Genomic DNA, 22,340 nt, shown 5'->3' on the forward strand with positions numbered 1-22,340 from the left:
TTCATAGGAGCAAGTTGGAAGGATGAGCTCCACTGATGCCAGCAGAGATAAATGGCCTTGCAGAAATTGTTTGCTGGTGAATCACTAAATAAAATCCAGAAGAGGATGATGCTCAAACTAAATTCATAGCTATTTCTATCTATGCAGAATGGGAGGTGAAGAAATGTTGCATGGAGCGTTGCATGTACGATTCTTAAAACCTGGCGAAGTGTGGTTTTTGTTTTCTCTACTTAGAGTAGATGTAATATAGCAAGCAGCATCTACAAATTTTCATGTGGAGCTATTCAAAGATTCAGTAGTAAATAGTTGGAATATGTAAGAATCCACCTTGAACCATGAAACTCAAAGAAGGAAAAGCGTTATTCCACAAATGAGCCAAAGATTTATTTCAAAATATTAGAAAAAAAAAAAAGTGAATGGTAGTCATCTATTATTAGTGGTAGGACTACCAGGAGTCTGTCAGCATGAAATGCAGTGTCTTTTTTGCAAGACTTTGCATAGTTTATTGGCACATCAATAAATTACAGCTGATTTCCAATGCAACACATTAATTTTTTCAAATAAATTTTTATCTTCTGTGTATACACCTTTAGGAAGCTTCATTTACTTTAAATGCATTGGTATACTTCAGTAATTATCAGAACAAGCACAATTTTATCATAACATAATTAAGTAGTGAAGCAGCACTAAATTAGTATTTATTCTTTTGTAGGAAAAAAACCCCAACAACTATGAAGATATATTAAAAGGGATTATTTCAGCAGTATAGATGGTAAATGCAATGCACATAAGAGGAGAGAACTAAGATATGAGCTCAAAAGAGAAAGGGCAGACAAAGATGGAATGAGTGGTAGAAAATTGGAATTCTCACAGTTATTTAAACATAAAAGCAAGTGATGGGGAAAAGAAGTGGAAGAAAAGTGAAGTTCTTGGTAAGAGGTGTAGGTGAGCAGCAGAACCTTAACAGAACCAAACCCCGTACAAAACCACAAGCAATCTAAAGAAATGTTCACAAACCTGGCACTAAGCCTCTACCATCTGTCTGTAGAAAGCCTGTGAGAAGCAAATCTGTGTACTTGGTTCCTGTTTTCTGCATGACATATCTTGTTTATTTAATCCTTTTTGCTACTCACTTTTCAAAGTGATACAGCAATTAAAACCAGAGGAGCAGGAAGTGTAACTAGAACTACAAACAGGAAATTCATCAAAGAACAAAAAAAGTACAGAAAGACAAACAAAAATAAAATTCACCATTGAGTTTACTCAGCTTAATTATGTATCATTTAACCTATCTATACTAGCAGGGCTTCTAATGGCATAATATTTCTTTTGTTGATCCAATTATCAGAATATACATATATTTTGCCATGAAGCAAAGGACCCTGGGAATAGGTATTATAATTTTTTTTAGATGAATTTTCAGGAGATCTATGTGAGCCAGTATTTCGTTCAATAAATTCGCGTCCCATTTCTTCAGAATTTTACCATCTTTGTTCTTAATTTCAAGTTTTTTTTTTTTTCCATCTTCATAGGAATGTCAGCAGTTCAAATATCCAAGAAATAATGATCTCATTAGCTTAATTACTTCTTATTGACTTGATAAGTCACTGTGCTTTAATGGAAAATCTGCCATTACAATTAACGGCTGCAATCAGGCATCCACTTTACATTAAATGTTCAAGGAAATATTATGCATCTTACAGTAACTCAGTGGAGAAGTCTTGTCCCAATGGCACCGAAATCTGAAGTGTCAGGAATGGTTGAATCAGTCCCACTAGAAACGGGGAAAAAAAAAAATCAAAAATGTCCTCTGTGCATGCATCATATTTCACCATCAAGAACTGCAGTGCTGTTCTGTAGTGATGCTTCTGCAAGATCCATTTTTCTAGGTTAATGAAATGCATGAACATTAAAAAAAAAAAAAAGCCAATTAAAATTGCAGTGAAAGTGTTGTTTTAAAGGTCTCATCTGTAGTTTCACAGGAATTCTCATGAAATACAAGGAACTTATTTGCTAATGACAATTCTACATTGCATTCCAAGAGCATGTGGACGTCAAAAATCCTGTATTAATCGCAAAATAAAGTAATACATTCATATCAAGATTATCTTAAAGTCATGTGAAGTTTCCTTTTACATTTTTGACAATTCACACTTTCTAAAATCTTTCTTAAATGACTCTTAAAAAAACAAACAAACAAAAAAAACAACCCCAACCTTGACTACAAATCCAGTTTATTACAGTAACATTCAATGGAGACTTAACTGTGGCAATGCAAGAAAACTCTCAGGTTTCTGTGAATCTTAGAATTTAAAGGAAAACAAAGTATAAAGTTGTGTGAATTGAATGTTGCGGTTTTTTTATTAACTACTTCATCAGGGAGGGTAAATACTGGTGTTCATTGCCTTGGAATATTCAACAGCAATGTTTTTTCTTCTAAAGAATGCTGAAGTGACAGCTTAAGATTTCAAATTGTATTTATATACTTAATGTATTTTATTTTAGAGTATTGCTAGATTGCACTACAACTTGGAGACCATGTATTTGATAAAAATGAAACACTTCAGGCACATACCTGAAGAGAGAAACAGACAAAACTGGCACACGATGGGAATTTGACTATGGTACCACAGTGCTAGCTGAAGTTAATTTAAAACCAAACTATTCTTAGCTGTGATCATCCACAACAGTAATTCTCAATCCTCATTTTAGACAGTAATAGTTTATTTTAATATTGGCAATGGACAAATTAAAGTTGGATTTCCCAGAAGGATACATTAGTCTAATATCTATGATACTGAAAGTAATACTAAAGTTCTTCCATGAAAATCAGATTACTTTTCAAAGCTTTAATGCATGACCAAACTAAACAATTTCTCATTATTTTTATGTAAGTTTGAGATAAATAGTATAAATTGGTAATTGCATAGTGTGCATGAGAAGTGTATTAGAAGATTCCTGTTTCACTCAAGTAAAATCACCATCTCAATTTTTCTTCAAAATCAAGTGGTTAAATCTAAACCAGCATAGAGCACTGCTATAAGCCTTCTAAGGTACAACGCTTTGCAGTGGAATTTAAGGCATGAGTTAAGATAATCGCTTTTTGTCCACTGAATATAATGATTTTGATTTTAACAAGCAGATCTATCTCTTGAAATGCAACATACTTGACTATAATTTGGTGTGCTAAGAACTTTGACTCGATAACAAAGACATACTTGAATAAGGAATATAGAATATATAAAAATACAGCATTATTCATGCTGCTTTTTGGGATTCCTTTTTGAGTGAAAAGTCACAACAAGGTGATTCAGTTAATAGATAATTTATATATTGTGATGACATCTTTTATTAGTCAAATTGAAGTGGAAAAAGTGTTTCAACACAGTTCTCCATACTCCTAAAGCTTATCTACCTTTTCCAACTGCATCACAACTAGTTTGCTGGACATCAGTGTGTAGCAGGATCAGATACAGAAACAAATGCAGGTGAACAAGGACAACGTGAATGGGACCAAGCACCTTCCGTAAAGAGCTTCAATAGGGCATTTTCTCTGCCCTCTACTTAATTGTAGCTGATCTCCCAGGAAGTTGATGAAAAAACACTTTGTTAATACTGAATTAAACCCAAATGAAGGGAGAATAAAGTATTACATTTCAAGATAACCACTTTGATAATCAGAACAGCACCACAGATATTTCATTCTTTGATACTTACGAGTTTGTCTGGTTTCCTTTGGTAGCTGCATTCTGTTTAATTGACTGCTTCCTTCAAGTACAAAAACAAAGCCCTTTGTTTCTTTATCGTATTCCTACAAAAAAGAACAATAAATAATTATCAGCATTATAATACTTCACCTTACAATCAACCATATCGCCAACGTGCTGTTCTTTAGTTAAATACAGCAGCAGAATTCAGTGTAAGACATAGCACAGCAAGTATGATAGTTCAGAGATGATGGTTGTAATGCAATACATCAAAATCTGTCATTTCCTTGCTCATATTATGAACAAACAGTGCTGACTAACACAATCTAGTAGGACTAACTCAATCCATTAGGTATAGAATAGTAAAATTACTTTTAAAATCAGTCCTTTTTAAATATTTGAACTGTAAGATTACACTGCAACAAACACAGTCTGCAAACAGGAATAAAGTACTAGTTATGACTAATTATGACTGCTTATATGGCAGAATTGTGGCAACTCCACAGTCAGGTTAAAACTCTCACTACCTTTTCCTAAATTCCTTACTGTAACATTTATAAATTTCATTAAAAACTTACTTTCCGAATAGCTGATGGATTACCAAAAATCCTCCATTTTGCCCCTGGGTTTTTGCCTTGAGCACTGAATATTTCAACAGATGGGCCACCCTATGATAAAATGGTTTAAGGATGCGTAATTGACTCAAATATTCAGCAGAGCATCATCACTGATCAAGAATATAAGGACCAATCCCACCCCACAACGGTCTGTTACTATGCTCAGTATTACTGATCAGTCAGACAAGTGCATTAATAACAATACATGTATTTACTAGAGGATCTAAAAAGCAAATCTATTGTAAAAATTCTGAGAGGATGCTGGAGATTGGCCGCTTATACTTAAATATGCTTTATTGCTACAACTCTCCTAATAGAGATTTAAAACTTCTAAATGTTAAAAAATCCCTTGTATATTTCATGTTTTGTCCAATTTCCTAAGAAAACTAATTTAGTCATGCTGGTTCTGTCTACACATGTAAGTACGTCAAAGACATCTCCCTATAACATTACTAGTAGATACTAAATTCCAGCTTGATTTGATAGAGCAGTTCATAAAATGCATAAAAAATTTCTGGGCTGAATTAAGTGACCTGATAGGAGACAGATGCTAACAGGATCACTGCATACAGATAAAAGCAGCACTTTGCTGCAGCCTTTATTTGGAACTAGAGAAATAATATGGGAAAGAGATTATGGTTACCTCTGCCAGATAAAAACTCCTTACATTGAGCACATGCCCTATTAGACAGCAAACATTCTAACCATGCACGTTTAGGGAAACAGGCTATAGCAGCTCTTAGGGAATTATCTGCTTTTTTTCATGCTACAAGTCATAGAAAATATTTTCTGATGGACTCAGACTACGATCAGCATTTGATCAACGTTTTTTCAGCAGTGCCTTTGACACAATGAATCTCTACAACTGTCGTCTCTCCCTTCTAATTCTTAGCTGCAAGTACTTCCCAATGCTCCTTATGCTCAGCTGCCCAAACAATCGTACAGAAGTCAGTATGAGCAAGAGAGGTGAGCAGTCCTGCCAACAAAATAAATGCTAAAATTATGCTTTCAGGGAACATAAACTCTGCACTGTCTATAGATTTCCATCCTGTTTCCCCCCCCCCAAGTGGCAGCTAAACCCCAGTGACTAAACTAAGTTCTAAGGAGATTTAAAAAGGCATTCCATAAACAGCATCTTTAATATACATATTTTATATTCAAAATGGATGAAAAAAAATTAAAATATATGATGAATTATTGATGTGAATGTTATCAGACATATTTAAGGACTATCAGCTCAAGCTGTCAGAAAGTTAGAAAAAACAGTTATCTGCCAACTAGTGTATGTCTGTAGCAAATCTTTATAAACAAGTGGAGTTTTGTCCAAAATGTAAACATACACATCTTGGTAATGTTGCAGCCCTTGCAGACCCTGCTTCAGTTAAACTGACTGAAAAGGACATAGAAAACTATCGGATGTGACGTGAGAGAATGCTGAACATAACAAGCACTGATGTGAGGAGCTGACAGAAGTTACTGACAGTGCTGTGATGGATGGCTGGATCTCATGGGTGGTTGGGAGAGTTATGCAAGAAACTGATGGGGCAGTAGGAGGCATCTTTTGGGGAGTACAGTCCTGCAGGGCAGGAATACCAAATAAAGCTGAGACAGACTGCATGACTGATTCTGAAATGCTAGTTTGGGTTATGGACTGGGTGGGAGGAGATGGACCCTCTCTGGCCCATATGGAAAGAAGCAGATAAGAAACTGCTGCTATCTCCATTGGTGTCTATTTCAGACCTGATAGCACCAGCAGGCGCCCACTATTTCATAACATTTCTGTAAAAATACTGAACAGTTAAACTAGATAAAACATTTGTCTGGACTTTTCCTCTTCTTGCAAATAAGCCATTTTAATTGAGTTCTCTCAAAGATGAAATGAATGAGGGTACAAAATAAAACTATTTCTGTTTTACCTGATACTGATTTTTGAACATTTTCCAGTTTTCTAGCTTTCACAGCAAAAAAAAAAACAACTTCAGGTTTTCGATCAGTAAAGACACTCATTACCCTGCAAATAAAAAAATAAAAACTTTGTACAGGATTTGACATGAAAAAAATCCGAACGCAAAAAACCACAATTACTGTAAAAGATATGAATACTGCTCTTGAATATTTTCCAAGAGAAGAAAATCAGCCACATAGGAAGGCTACGGGGCTACCAGAGATAATACTTTTTTATACATTGGCTGCTTAATGCTGCCTTTCCTTACATTCCAAGTTAAAACACTAATTTTATCATTAGCTGTTATTTTTAACAATGAAGCTTCATGCTTTAAAAATGTGTGAAAATAACCTCTCATACACAGTTTTAAAAATTATTCCTTGATAACCAGTGCTCACTGGAAAACATCAGAACTCCATTAAGAGGGGCTCAACATTTAATACAGGAAAACAGTCATACAGAACAGCTGCAATAGAAACCACTCCATCTAGAGATCTTTGGCAGGGACTTCTTAGGCAAAATTATCTTTCTTTCAAACTCAGCAGTCTCCTTTGAGGATGATTAGTCTACGGCTCAAACTGAGCACTTGTTGGCTATTCTGAGAGCTGCTAATGTCAACAGAGTTAAGGGATGCCAGCAGTTGGAGAATCAGAGGAGTAGAAAGTGAAGGGATTGGTAAGGAAGCCTCCCACTTCTCTGTTTGATCATGCTGAGTATCTGCAATTTCACCTGAAGTCAGCAGAAAGCGAAGGGACCCTGAACATAAAAGTCTGTCTTAAAGAACAGGTAGAACCACTCACAAGAGGTAACAGGCGCTTTTCCTGTGGAAACAGAATGCTCATCAACACACAGAAAGCAGCATTTCACAAGACGGTGCCTCTAGCTCATTTGATGTAACTTGGTTATGTACCTCACTGCAGCACAGAGTACTTACAGAATTAGTTTCACTTTCTGGAGTTCTTCAGAGCCTGAAATTCTTTTTTAACAGATCAAAACAATGATATGCTGACCAAGAGAATATAAGAATCACTTCTCAAGAACACTTTAGTTACAGTGCTGAGCTCTCACAACCAGAAAGTGACAAAATGTTTACAATATTATAAAATGTCAGATGACTGCAAATAGATTAGGAATTCAGCGACTTCATAAACAATTCAAACAGTTGAGGAATTGGAACAGCATTCTATTTCAGAAAGTATATCACTGTTCGCTTAGGAAATACGATGAAATCTGTTAATATTAAACAGCATTCTATTTTAACCAGGGGCAATTATTGTAAGTCTTAATGCTAAATGAAATAAAAATGGAAAGAAAAATCAGAAATTAGAAACTTATTTCATGCTGCTGCCAGAAACATCAGTTCATTTTCAACCTTTTGATTAGGAATAAAATGAAATTTAGAAAACACAGAAGTTGTGACGAGCCTATCAAAAACCAGTAAGTATTCTGACTGCGTTACTTTAATACTGTCACCACACATCCAACAAACAAGTTGCATTATTCTGCTTTTTTACATAATTTTTATCTAAAATTTCCAGATAAAAAATATATTTTTTTTCCTTTAAGAATGACTACATTAAACTAATAGCTTAGAAATGTGGAAGCATTTCTAGAACAAGTATTATTCCTTCTGTATGTACTCATTTTGCATACATAGAGATTGTTTGGGAAATCACTATTTTTTTTTTTTGGCAGTCTTATCTTTGCAGTAACCTACAAGCCTTGGGCAAGGCCAAACTACTCAAAATTCCATTATGCATGTCTTACTGAGAAGTAACGACACTGAGGAACTAATCTTAGTGACCTACCATTTCGATTCGCTTTGCCAGAGCTAAATGTGAAGGACTGCTGGTGAAGGGAAAATGGGAAGCCTTGGCCTCCTAGGCTATAGATATTATTGAGCAAAGGAGGTACAAAGGAAGACACTATTTTTCCTTGGAGCAAATCCTTTACTTTGACTGTTGCTTTAAAACTCAGTTCCAGTTTGGCCAGGCATCATGCATCTAACATAACCCTTATGTATTCTGTGGCTCTGCCATGCCTTATTATACCCCAGGGAAAAACAATATACCAGGATTCCTCACATTTATTTAGGTCTGAGTCACTGAATGTAACGTATGAAGTCCTAGGACTGAACAGAACAGCTTGTCTCTGAGAGATTACTACCAATGTTATTGTGGTCAGAAATCTTCTGCTGACTGTAGTCATACTGTATATTTTGGAAGAAATATTAGCATGCATTATGAAGGGGCCGAGTTCCATCCTCCTTAGCACAGCACCTTTCAGGAGGGAAGGCAGGGCAGGAAGCTGCAGCGTACGCACGTACTGCTGTATTTAGAATTACACAGAAGATATGGAAAGTAATTCTTTATTTTCTTCACTGTTTTCTCATAATGTGTTTTTCACAGAACCCAATCCACCAACAGCACAGCCTGCAGTTTTGAAAATAGGTGCAAAGTGCTTTGTGTGAAGTGCAAGGTAGGTGGAAGCCATGTTGATATATTGGGTTCAATGCTGTACTAATACACTTTGTCTCTCAGCATTGCTTATTAGCTTTGGCTTGACATCGTGCTAATTCATCTCCACGGTGTATTGAATGGAAATAGTTCTTGGTTGGCTCTGAGCACAAAAGAGTGTGCGTGCACTGGTAAAACACAATGGAGACATGCAAATATCACAGTAAGACCCTTATGCTGATCATTTTTAAGTTTAAGTGGAGAAAACGTGCCTGAACAGAAAAGTTGAGATGATGTGCTTAAGAAAAGGTAGAGAACATGATCAGATAAAGACTTTCAATGGATCACAGAAAGCACAGAAATATATACAAAGAGATAACAGTAAGTGCAAAGTGCAGTGGTAATAAAAATGCAAAAAATCTGTGAGGCAAAGAGCACTTACTGTGGGACTACAAATCTCACAACTAGAAATCTTTAATATTCAAGTCATCAAATAAAGCATATTGCTTAAAATATGGCTTAACATTTTTCACCAAAGCAGTTGTTTTTTGAACGGACACACGTATATGCTAGTTAATTATTAATTTGCAGAATATATTTTGAACAGATTTAGAAAAGCCTCCTAACTCAAATTCAAAATGACATGGCTCTTTGTAACTTCAGCTAAAGGTGAATTAGATCCAAAGTTGGTAAATAGTTGTGTTGGGACAACTCATTTACAGTACAAAGCTGATTACTGCGAATGCATCAGGGAAATGTCAGCTTGCTTTTCATACAGACACAGAAGACTGCAAGTGAGATATTTTTGATCACATATTACTTGTTAGTTCCCAGTTTCCATGAAGTTACTGCAAAAGAAGATTAGAGAATACCTTTGCTACTAAGATTGATAGCTACTAAAAATACTAAGTGAATTACTTATTTACAGTGTAATTAATTACAGTGATAATATTAAAGAGGCGCTTTGATGATGCCTTAAATATGTTGTCTTTTAGTTAAAGCAAACTACGCTTTAGAATAGGTTGGAAAACTGATAGTTGCAGTATTTTCCTTTTTTTCATTGTTCCTTCTCCTACTCTTTATAAAGCCTAAATGTGTAAAGAGGGCTTACTTGAAATCCAGAGGGATTATTTTTGAAAAAAGAGGGACTATATGGCATCTTAATATAAGTCCTCTACTTTTTGTGTATTTTTCAAATAAATAGGCTCTTAATGACGTCTCTGTAGAATGCTGTGGTTCAGCAGCTCCATATGTTTCTTTCACCGATCATGATTACTTTCTATTACCCTGAACCATGTATGTTTGTTCAATTGGAAATAGGGGCTTTAAGTATCAGTCAACAAACGATCAGGAATGTAGTTTATAAAGTTATGTAACAATGAAATATATTTATCTTTGGAAGAACAGATTCCTATCAGGATTTATGTCATGAGGTCTTGATCTGTACACTGACTTTGATAGTTTCACAATGTTTCCCAAACCAAAAATGAAGCAGCAGCAGTCCAAATAGCCCCAAATCCTTTTTTTTCTTATGAACCACTCAGGATCTGGCAAAAGTTCTAGGGAATACTTATATATATTTTTTTTCCTTCTTCCAACACTTTAAACAAACAGTAAGCAGACCTCTGGGTTTCTTTATATTACTGATTGCTGAGTACTGCTGTAACCCCAAAGCAGACAGTGAGACAACAGAAAAACCTTCCTAGTCACAGCCAGTCCCTTGACTTTAAAGGGACCACGTGCACAAACATATGACTATTTTTTCTGATCAGTGTCCCAGAATTGAAAAATCTGTGTTTATTTTTCTATTCCAAAGACAAAAGTGTAAGGCAAAGTTAAGGCACACCTACCACTAACCTGCACTGAAAAATGCCCTAAGCCCACTGCTTTTGGCAAGGAACAGTGCTGAGAGCCAGCCCTGCTGATCCACACAGCTCACCATCACGGGCCCAAAGCCAGCGCTGATTTATGGCAGGCTGGGACACACCACGGAGAGCAGTTCATCACTGCTGAAGGGTTTTACCATCTTCTAGACGAATGAATTTCACATATTGAATATTTAAAGCTGGGTTTGCAACACGGCAATACATTTTCTCAACACACAAGTTAACGTAATAAACGGGGAGAAAGACCATTAATAAACTACAGCAAGACTACCAGCGTCCCTATGTCAGCAGCAGAGCTTAAACGCACCAAGCCCGCACAGCCCCTGGTGCCACAACAGCGTTGACGCCGTGCCGCTCCCCCGCGCCTCCGCCGTCTCGGCCCTCCCACTCCGCCACACCCCCGCCGCCGGGGCCGGGGTCGCTCGGCTCGCGGAGCTCAGCTCCGGCCGGGTCTCACCTGGGCGAGGGCGGCTTGGGAGGGTAGGCCGCTCCTACGGGGAAGGCGGGCGGCTGGGCGGGGATGGGCGCGTTTAAAATGGCGGCGGGCGGGATGCGGCTTTCTCGCTGACTGGGCCGCGGCTGGCGGCCGTTAGCTGCGCGGAGCCGAGCGTTCTTGTTCGTTGCGGGCCGCCCGCAAGGCTTTTTCCCACAGAGCGAAACCCACAAGCGATACCCACAAAGAACTGGGTAATCATGCAGACTGAGGGCTGCGACGGGCCCTGGCGGGGTGACGTTTGTGTCCCTCAGGGTGCGTGGCGGCCACGTGAAGCGGTGAAGCATAAATGTGACCAAGAAATCTCCTGGCAAAGCTCTTTGGCCACTTAATCTAAAAGACTAACTCGTGTTTTTGTTTTTTTTTTTGTTTTTTGTTTTTTGTTTTTTTTTTTTTGAGAAGAATGTGGGAAGCCACATCCCTACCCCTGTTTTTTAAGAAATTAATTAACTTCTGTTTCTTCAGTTTAAAAGGAGGTAAGGACAGCCCCGTTAGTTTTAAGCTTTTGTCAAAAATAAGATTTCTTGATGGCTTCAAAGACCTGTAGGAAGAAGGTGTCAGGAGACCAATTTGATCTAGGATTACAGAACGAGATATTTGTTAAACAACAGTGCTCCTTGGAATGACTGCTCTTTTGATTACAGTGTTTCCTTGTGGAACTTTGCAGCCTTTTCACAAAAAGTAACAGAATGCCTTTTTCTTAAAGTGTGTCTTCAGGTTTCTGTAAGGAATGATTGTTGAGGACTCTGTGACCTGTCACGGCGGATGAAGGTCACACATGGAATTAAGGTGCCGAGCCACCAGATTGTTGGGCAGTGTCTCAGCCCACCTTCACCCTGTTCACAGAATCATAGAATGGCTCAGGTTGGAGGGGACATTAAAGACCATAGAGCTCCAACCCTGTGCAGTGGGCTGGCTGCCCCACCAGCTCAGGCTGCCCAGGGCCCCATGCATGGCCTTGAGCACCTCCAGGGATGGGCACCCACAGCTCTGGGCAGCTGTGCCACAGCCTCACTGCCTTCTGAGTACAGAATTTCTTCCTAACATAATCTAAATATCCCCTTTTAGTTTAAAGCCATTCCCACCTTGTCCTGTCACTGTCTTTCGTTGCTCCTGAGAGGTACTCTCCTGGCTTTGTCAAGGAAGGGAATGAGTTAAATCAATTATAAGTTGTTGTTGTTTTTTTTTTTTTGTTGGTTTTTTTTTTTTTAAACTTTCTCGATTTACCTTGGGATTTTCAAAGAAAACACATCCAGTGTAGTTTGTCATATGCTGGATTAGACTGCTTAAAGTTCTTGGGTATTGGAGATAAGGAAAACAGTAATGCTAGAAACTGAGCTACAAGTTATTAAATAAAAGCAGCTAATAGAACAAGGACAAAAGAAATATAATAGCAAGAGAAAGGTTAAAACCTTGAGAAGTTCTGTAGACAACAGAATCTATGTTGTTCGTTTTATGCAGTTTAACTAGAAATTGTCCTGAATTTTTTTACACATAACTCTATATCTAAAAAGCCTGAAACCTTTGTGACAGGCATATAGCTGGAGGAGCTGAGAAATTTGAGTTAAAAAACAGGGTTCAGGCTGGAGAGACAGAGGTTGTAAAGGTTTATGGGGCAGCCAGCTGTGAGTGAAAGCTGTGGGAGCAGCTTCCTGCCAGCTCTGGGCAGTGCTGGGCTGTGCAAGTCCAAAATTCCCTTTGCCAGCTGCTGGAGAAAATATTTCAGAGGTATTATGAGGGAAAGAAGAAATTCCTGCTTATTTCAGTTCGACTGGAAAAAAAAAAAAAAAAAGTGTGTGTGTATAAATATATGTATATTTGCATATATATGTATTAATATATATTTGGTACACCCTATCACTCAAAAACTGCAGGTAGTGTAAACTCAGCAAGGAACCTTGTCATTAAACTTAGCCCTTCTATGACCCAGTCCTTGTGTACTCCAGGGTTTAATTTGAAAGTATGTTAATGTGGGAATACTGTGCAACTAATGGTTAGAAAATCAGGATCTTTGTTATATTGACTTCTTTAGAGTCAAATCTTTAGATCATCTTCTGTTGTTGTTTGAGCTTCTGGGTTATGTATTTCTCTTTGATCACATGTTTTAGGCCTCTGTGCAGAGTGTATCTACTGAAGCCCTGAAAATGCGTGGCGAGTGTTCAGCAAGTGGTTGACTAATAATGTGGAGAGAACTGTGAGAGCTCAGATCTGTTTACCTTCAAATGCTACCCTTCAATTTTCTGAGCTGAAACCTGTACACATTACAATGTATTCCAGCGGATAGATTTTTACTGTGTCTTAGAGCAGTGAATTGGAACATACAGACAATTCTTACTGTAAATGCTCTAAACTCAAGGTGTGGTTAGATCTTCAGTCCTAAATTAAAATACTAACATGTCAGTAGTGTCATGCTGGGAACTGAATTGATTTAATTTTGGACAGTGTTCAACATGCACTAGGTTTTGATGTGTGATATTAAACCCAGCCATTTTTAAAGGACCCCCACTGGCATAACTTGGCTTTGTATCAACAGGAATAATACTGTAATTTCCTTCATCCATTCATGACTTTTCCTTATTGCATACTATTGCTCACACTCGGAGCAGCCTGCCAGCTGATGTATGCCAGGTGGCCTCCCTCCTGTGCAAAGCTCCCTTTCACCTCTAATGACCATTTGCCGGTCTGATCTGTATTCTGTTGTTCTATTACATGCCTTTTTAGACAGAAAGTTCACGTTGTAGGGCAGTCCCTTGTCTTTCTAGTTCATTCTAGTTCATTCTGTAGTCCATGTCGCGTTTTGGGAGCTGTGTACTAGTTAAGGTGAGAAAGAAGACACCGTGGCTTTCTATGAAATTTTCTGTAAATCCTTCTTGCCATTCTTGACTTACAGAGAAGGGTCACGCTGTGTGCCCTGTGGCCTGCTTAGCCTTCACTTGGTAACAGCTGCCATGGAGCTGAGGCATGTTTGCCCCAATGCCAGCCCTATCTTCGTTTCCCTTGAGCATTCCTCTCTAGCCAGTAACCTTCCTTATGCGTGTTTGCCAAGATTATGTCATGCAGGCTTATTTACCTGTGTAGTTGCCATTGTATCCACGCTGCGAATCTCTGAAAATATTCAGAGATTCTTCAAGCAGAGTGTACTTGTACTTTTCATTTTATCTACTTTTTGTTTGTACGTTTGTCTTCTGGTACAATTACTGTTAAAAAGTGGAATTCACTAATTAACTATTCTGGCTTTCTCTGAATTTCCAGTACAGAATAATGTAATTTGAAAGAGAGAAATATATGTGATCTCTCCATTGGCTTGTGGCTTTTAGAAATGTGGAGTAATGTCTTCAGTTCAGAAAACAACAATTTGGAGAAGCCAGTTTTTGGTTACGCTCCAAGTGAGAACCAGTTCACAACCTATTTTCCTAAGTCCCACAAATACTTCATCAACAGAAATCCGTATTTGAGGTCTGGGAAAAGTTATGAAAAGCAAGCTGGATTACTTTCTGTTGAGACTCACAAGATCAAACTTTCACCAGTTTTTCCTCCCCTCTCTACAGCCTTGATATTCAGGTTCAGAAACTTGAGATGCAGCTGCGTGGAGGTGGGAAAGCTGTGGAGCTGTTCGTCCTGCGTGCCTCTTTTCTTTACAGCACAATGGATGGTGCTGAGATGAGATCAAAGGCTTTGGTATCCCACTTTCACCAGACTAATCCTGTTCATGAAGAATACAAAAAGTTGCGTTTGTTCTGTGAAATAAATGTGCTGCACCACTCCAGAAAGCATTGAGTACTCAGGAACTAATACCTGAAATTGGAAAATAGACTACTGATGTTGTGCCAGGCTTTATAAGAATCCACCGCATGCGATCAGTTGGCCAAATTTTACTTCAGAGCAGGCTTTTAAAGCATGAAAATCATGAAGGTGTATTTAATAAGATTACCAACCTAGTTAGCCAGGGCTCTTGGATGCATGGAGGCGGTTAGCATAGGGCTTGAAAGAGTTGATTTGTTCCTCTTTTTTTGCTTTTTTTGGGTTTTGTATGGGGGCAACTGGAATCTGTTTACAGATGAAAAAGAAAAAAAGAAGATTACATCTGAAAAAAAGCAGTACATTTCTTTAAACTCAAAGAACCATCAGCTTTGTGCAGTGTGTGTGCTAATGACCTCCATTCCTTCAGAGCAATTCATTAGTTACACAGCAGCAGTGAAGGCGTACGGGAAAACTGACAACGTGCCGTGTTTTGCTGTAATATTGAAGCAATTTGTGTTTGTTCGGCAGTTATATTACAGTGAAGGAAGTTCTCTTTTCACTTGCTAAGGTGCTTTACAACAGTTACAGTCTTTAAACACCCCGAATTGTGCTGGTAATGGCTATTTGTTTCAACTTTACAGTGTAGAAGGAGACTTTGTCTAATATCTTCTATATTTTGTTCATGCTTCTTTGATTCGGAGAGTTCTTCAAACAGCCTCTGGATGACCAGTAGAAACTTCAAATAGCCGCTTTTCTTTGTGCAGTAAAGCCATTACATTAGAAACTATTGATTTTTATAATACAATTAAGTTGTCAGTGATTTCTTAAGAAATCATTTTACGTTTTCTGTGTTATGCACTCAGCACGTTGTCTGTCGTAGGTCAGACCGTAGTGTTCTCAGTCTGGAATGAAGCAGTCTTCTTGCTGTTCTCAGAATGAAACCATCTCCTCACCAGTCTTAGCACTGCAGAGGATTTCACCTCTGAAATGAACAAATGACCTTTGTCTGTTTGATCATGATGGGTATATACAATAAAATTTTGAAGCGCTGTAATTTGCTGCTATTGGGACATTCTTAAGACATATAGTTTATCTTGCCTTAGTTTTAGTGACTTACACAGACAAGAATAAAAACTGCAATTTCACAAAAAGCTTCATGATTCAGGGTCAAAATAGACAGCTATCTGAACTCAGAGGAATTTCTTCATCTCTTCATCACACGGATTTTACAACGAAGGAGTATGCCATAGAGTATGTATGCTGGAGTAGCACGATGCAGTAGAAGGGAAGATGCTGGTTGTGATGGGTCAGAATGATCTATTCTATTCTGACATTGCCTGTATTCTTTTTCATTGCCTTTATTTGTCCCGATTACTTGTTTTGTGGTTTTTTTTTCTTTCTTTTTTTCTTTTTTTGGTCTTCTTTCCATTTTTTATTTTTACTGCAAGATAGAAAAAGAAGTCAATATGTAGTTTGACATTGCTCATCCAACTTGTCAGATTTTTGTTTAGTGTTTTGATAGTGTGGTTTCACGTATTTCTTGTTCACATTGTCAGGGTATAGGGTTTTTCACAGTATGCACCACATATAAATGTCTCTGCTGTGGTATCTCTTAAATTAATCTTTCTGAATTAGTGTAGGGTTTTGAAACAGTGCAAGTACTTTTAAAAGAAACTCTCTGTATGATTGCAATTCAGATAAACATAAAAACTCTAATACAGATTTTGAGAACTGAAGGTATTGCAATTTTCACTGACTTCCTTGGGGTTGAAGCACTGGCTGCCATACAGCATTCTCTGTTTTGCCTTTGTGGAATTGTTCTGCGAACAGAACAGCATCAAAACCTCAGGTTTCCTGGAGGTTTTCTGCCCTTGGTTCCTCTAGTCAGTTTCTTCTGTCTCTTTGTGACTCCCTTAAAACAACCACCCCACTTTTCTTTTTTTCCTATATTTTCGTATTCCCACATCTCCTGTCTCTTATCCCACATCTCAGCCATTCTTTTTGCTTTCTGAAAACTCCACTCACTGCGGAGCTCCCAGATGTCCTAAAGTCTCACTCAGCAGACGGTCAGGGAAGGACGTGCTGTGGTTTGCCCAGTGCAGATGTGCTGGGTAGACAGCCAGGAGGTAACAGGGCCCACAAGAGGCCTGTACACCAGGGGCACCACGGTGTCTGAGACCGTGTTCATGGGCTCGATTCTTCATGAATATCATCAGCTTGGGAATAGATCTCACTTTACCACGTCCTTCCCCTGACTGAACTTTTTGTTCTTGGATCTTACTGCTAAATATCTCATTTTCTGACAAAGACAGAATATACTGCACCTTGAATTTAAAGATGGGAGATTCTCTGCCCCTGGGTGGTTGCTGTGATAAATAGGGTTACTCGGGTCCAAGTGATGATGGAATTTGGTTTAGCTCAGCAGTGGCAAACATTGGAACTGATGTCAGATTTGCTACTAATAGGAATTTGGGTTGGCAGCCATGAAGGTGAACTTCGCTGGATAAAAAATATGGCACCTGGCATTTTTGCTTTCAGCAACTTGTCTTTTTGGCCACTGCTCTGTGCTGATTTAATAGAATACATTTAGGAAAAATCCACAGGGACATTTTTTATAAGATAACTCATTTTCTATATAACAAAATGCAATTGAACTCCTCTAGTTGGACTGTAGTAGTGTGTGTGATTTGGCATGAATTAGGGAAATTAGAGATAATGCTCATCAGAAAGAAGTTGTGGAGTGAGTAAAGAAGGATGTAAATATCTTAGAACTGCAGGAAATGCTAGAAAGTCTACATTACAAATTTAAGAGCTAGGCTTGTAACTAATCTTGTTCAGTATTTTTTAAGTCTTGAAAAGATGTACATTCATAAAATATGCAGATGTTGGAATTCTGAATGTGAGCAGCCTGTTCGGTTAGGCAGAAGTATATAAAGCTTGTATAAAGAAGTATATTGAGGCTTGGAGTAGTCCAAATCAGATGAAATTCACTGTTACTCTGTGCATGGTTACACACTTGGAAACTAGTAAGTTTCAAGCTCGTGTATTGGAAATGACTGAGGAGGAAAAAGAAGCGTGAAGCTAAAGAGCAATGTTGTCAAAAGGACAAATGAGTCTAAAACAATCATGAATACACTTCAAATTTGGAAACTAGGACATTTCTAGTCATGAATGAAATTCTGAAACAGCTTTCCAGTAAGAGATGTGGTGGCAAAAATAATCATAATTATTTTTAAGATGAAGATAAGTAAAAGGATTATTAAGAAGTGGTGGCTTGAATGAGCAGCAGTTGTCTCCAGGAGATGCTCTCCTTTTTTCTTAGGAGTAAAAGTCTTAATTCAGTGTCTTGCAGATTGTCTCTCTTCCTTTCTCAGAGGTAATATGCTAATACCTGATCTTGTATAACTACAAAAAAATTTATTAAACCATATATAAATCTCTTTACTAAAGATATTAAAGATGCCTGACAATATTTTACCTAAAGATGCTGAGCTATGCTTATCCCTGAAACCTTACATTATCTTCTACTGCTAATTCTTTATATAACTGACATTAGCTTAACGACTTCCTTTACAAAGACATCCCGCTACATGCAGTGATGGTTTGTATCTGTTTGCTCTCAGGAGGAGTTGGGATATTTGGGAGTAACTGGTTAATGCATTCACAGGGTTTTTTGTAGTGTGTGCCATCACTGCAGAGACTGGAAATGCTTTGCATCTGTTGACACAGGGTGCCAGTGAGCAGAGATCACAGTGGGGAGAAAAGAACTAACCAGTACAAAATGCTTCTTTGCTCTTGTATCCTTTAAAACATTCTTTCTATGCTTCATTTCCATGCAAAGAGCTAGATCCTCATTTGTGGCTGTGCATGAAGGTGGCATAAAGGCTGTTTTTTACGCCAAGTGCCCTGAAGCCGTTCAATTTCGGCTGCAATTCCCTCAGAAAGCTCCCCCCTTCTGATTTGTGCCTGCAGAGGCTGTTCTGACAGCTCAGGACTGCAGTGCATTCAGAGTGTGCTGGAAACGTCCCGTTTCCTGGGGTAATGTAAAATCAGTGAGGAAGGCTGCTTGCCAGTGCCTGATTAACAGGCTTTGGGGCTGCTTGAGCCATTACAGTAGTGGATAGCATCTGGCATACAAAGCAGGCTCAGGCTCAGGCTCAAAGGCCATGAGAATGGGTTTTCTGGATGTTGCATTGAGTGACTGAGAGGAGAACGAGGCCTTTCTGTCTTCTGTAGCTTTGGTCTGAGATGCTGCAGATTGTGTCAGCATTCTCTGAGGAGCATTCTGGGGAAACAGTCTGAGGATCAGTCAACAAAGTCAATTGCTTTTCAGGCTATATTTTGAATGGTTATGCAGGGCCATTGGCACTGAGCTGAATCAAGAAAGATAAAAAACAAGAGGAATTTTGCATTGGATGTCCCTGCCCTTCCTGCTCTGATTTCTATACACTGGCACTCCAACCAGGACTGACACACAAGGCATTTTTGTTCCATCGTTTTCAGCCCATAGCTGTGATATCCACTGCATCACATCTGTTACACACTCATCCTGATCCACTCAGTTCATCCTCCAGATAAATATCTGACATATTTTGTTTTTCTTCATTTTTTTTTTTTTGTTCAGAAAATTATGTTCAGGATATCTACCTTTGCATTGTTTAAGTCACTGGTAATTAACCTTTTCCACAAGTTCGTGCATTGCTTTGCTTTTCTGGTGAATATCAAATGTTCCATGGGTTCAGCCACCCTCATAACAAGATTGTGCATCTGCCCAGATCGCTGAGTAATCTTATTCAGCAAGTGGAATGTGCTAAGGACCTTATTTTGACACCATCCTAAACAGTAGCGCAACTTCGAACCATCAGGTACCAGGGTGTGTAATCAAGATTTTTTTTTTTAAACTTAAAATCTTAACGCTTAATTAAGTGTTTTTGGTACAGAACAATAATTAGAATAAAAGGTAATTGGATGAAAATTCTGTTGTTCTTACAATGACATGTGGTAAAATCATGAGGCTGATTCACATAGAAATGCTTGGAGTGCAGCAGCAGTTGTTTTCTAGTTTCTGTCTGGCAGGTGGCCACAGCGCAACAATCCTCATCCTATATGACACTAAGGAAACAGGCTTCAGCAGTTTCAAAAAGAAGTTGAGGGTCTCAGCTGCCAGCAGGAGTGAAGCACTGCACACTCCTTGCCCTTAAAAGTGTTGGTGTAGGTGAATTCTAGAAAACTCGGTAACAAAAGAGCATAATGCTGATATTAGTGCTCCTGTGTACCTCAGGAGCTGCCCATCTGATCACTCCTGTGCTACCCCTGTGGTCTGCCCTAGCTGACCCAGTCTGTGGTCCATCACCTCCCCAGTGCGCAGTGAGAGGGTCCTTTCCCCTCTGCACTATAGCAGAAGGAGGACTCAAATTAAATATGGATTTGGGGGGTTCTGCCCGTATTGTGGTTCAATAACTCCTAATTTGCTCAGTGTTGATTTCCCAAATTCTGCTCTCAGCAATGCTTATAAGCCACACCACTGCTTCAGTGAGAGCCTCAACATTTCTCCAAGAGATGATATCATAATTCTGTTTATGATCTGTAACTGTTTTCTAGAGTTTGTAAGAATTCACCTGCTTCCTACTTGTACAGGAAAACAATTTTGTTTTCCCCCAAAAATAAAATTACAGCTTACTTTTTTAAGTATTGTCTCAAATTTTAAAACTTACATTGCAAAAGTAGCGGGTGGATGCAGTGAAAATATTTTACTTTTTTAAAATCCACATTCAACTTTCATGGCATTGTTGCCATCACTAGTTTTCCAGATGTATGCTGATGATTTGCAGATGCCTCAGTTGTTGTGGCTGCTACGTCTGACTGGTATCACTTCATGAATTATGCATTTTATGTAGTGGTGATGTATTAATTTCACACTAGACTCTGTAAAGATACTATATTTACAGATTAAGCATAATTCTTCATACTTTCAGAAATGTACTTTAATTCTTTTCAGAATTAAAAGGAATTTCAGAAGGAATCTAGAAGGGCTTGTTGCATTTCATAGAAAGAAATATAAATCTAGTGCCTATTTGGAAGATGAAGTCCATTAATATACTTATGAAGTTTTACAGTTTTTTTTTCATGATTTTATCTTAATACAGAACTCTGAAACATGAAGTAATTCTCTACAGAAATATGGGGTCTGTTTACTTAAAGAAACTCCATCCATGAGCCCTCCACTGCTTCATACTGTCCCTTTAGAAATGGGTTCTTCCAAATGACAAAAGTTGCATTAAATATTAAGCATTCTGTTACTTTATCATCTGTCTCATGTTGAAGATGAACTGTTACTCATCCTGAAGTTTGATGAGAAGGATGCACTTACATCAATATACCTCTACAGCTTGACTACAGCCCTCTGTTTTTTTCTTTTTCTGAAACAATGAGCTGTGAGGCAGCAAAGTGATACACATATTGAATAACATAGAGTGATAGCATATGACACATTTCTTATACTTGCATTATTCCTCGTAAGCTACCATTCATTTAATCTGAGTGTAGAAATGAGTGCTGGTCAAATGACTTCCCCAGTGCAATGCAGCTTTAAATCTCAGAGGTTCTGAATGTCCCTGAGGCAACTCCCCAGCATTGTAAGTAGCACGGAGTTGCAACTAGCCAGTATGGCTAATCAAATATTAACAAGACTGATTTGGGATTATTGCGGTAAGTCTTGAGTTTGATTTGTTTTGCATTTGGTACATAATTCCCAGTGGGTGCGTTCTGAACAGCTTAAAAAAATCTGTGGATGGCCATACTAGTTGCAGATCTAAAACATAATTATTGCCAGTACAAATTGGGAGTAGCCCAGTGTTCAGAATGACGTTTGTTATTTATTGGTAATTCAAGAATAATGGCAATGCCTTGTCATTTAAGTGATCCAGCCCACTGTGAGTATTCAGTACAGAATTCCTGAATTGGACAGGTTGATCCAGATAGAAGATGAAAGGGGTTGGTTTGTTTGTTTCAATTAGAGAGTATGATATTGTTAGTTAGGCCTGGTTTTCATAAAGAAAAATTCATGCTTAAGGCAAAAATTATTTGTAACAACCTTACTTGCAAGCAGGTAAATCCATCTCTGCCCTTGCTAGGTGTGCTGCTCTTTGGTAGAAAGCATCCATCATATCTTTGCTCTTTTGAACGGCAGACTAAGCCTATTAGACCTTCATACTTTTTCTCTGGCTAATTTAACCAACAAATTTCATTATCAATTATACATTGCAGTAGTACCTCTTAGAAGCTGTTGCCTTCTTGTCTCTTGTTGACACTTTTCTAAGTATATAACGACCTTTCAGTAAGTCTGAATCTATTCAGGGAAATGGAATTTACTCAAATGTGACCATTATAGAAGCATAGAGATAGAAAGCTTTATGTTTTAATCAGTTCGTTGCTGCTGTTGCTTCGGGATAATTAATCTGTCAGATGAATGCTTTCTAAACTTAATCAAATGTTC

The 22,340-nt window shown here is 38.2% G+C and overlaps 1 protein-coding gene across 1 annotated transcript in view; it reads right to left on the reverse strand.

Moving 5' to 3' along the window:
• CFAP20DC (CFAP20 domain containing) overlaps positions 1-6,261 on the reverse strand; it is a gene marked incomplete at both ends in the record, with an annotated part of 56,488 nt that extends 50,227 nt beyond the window's left edge. The window contains 4 exons of the mRNA XM_079540484.1: positions 1,702-1,774; positions 3,718-3,811; positions 4,286-4,375; positions 6,241-6,261. Of these exons, the coding sequence (XP_079396610.1) occupies positions 1,702-1,774; positions 3,718-3,811; positions 4,286-4,375; positions 6,241-6,261 (278 nt within the window). The remainder of the gene's footprint in view (positions 1-1,701; positions 1,775-3,717; positions 3,812-4,285; positions 4,376-6,240) is intronic.
• Between the last annotated feature and the right edge of the window lie 16,079 nt (positions 6,262-22,340).

The sequence above is a fragment of the Tetrao urogallus genome, assembly GCF_951394365.1.
Source record: "Tetrao urogallus genome assembly, chromosome: 10".
Lineage (NCBI taxonomy): Eukaryota > Metazoa > Chordata > Aves > Galliformes > Phasianidae > Tetrao > Tetrao urogallus.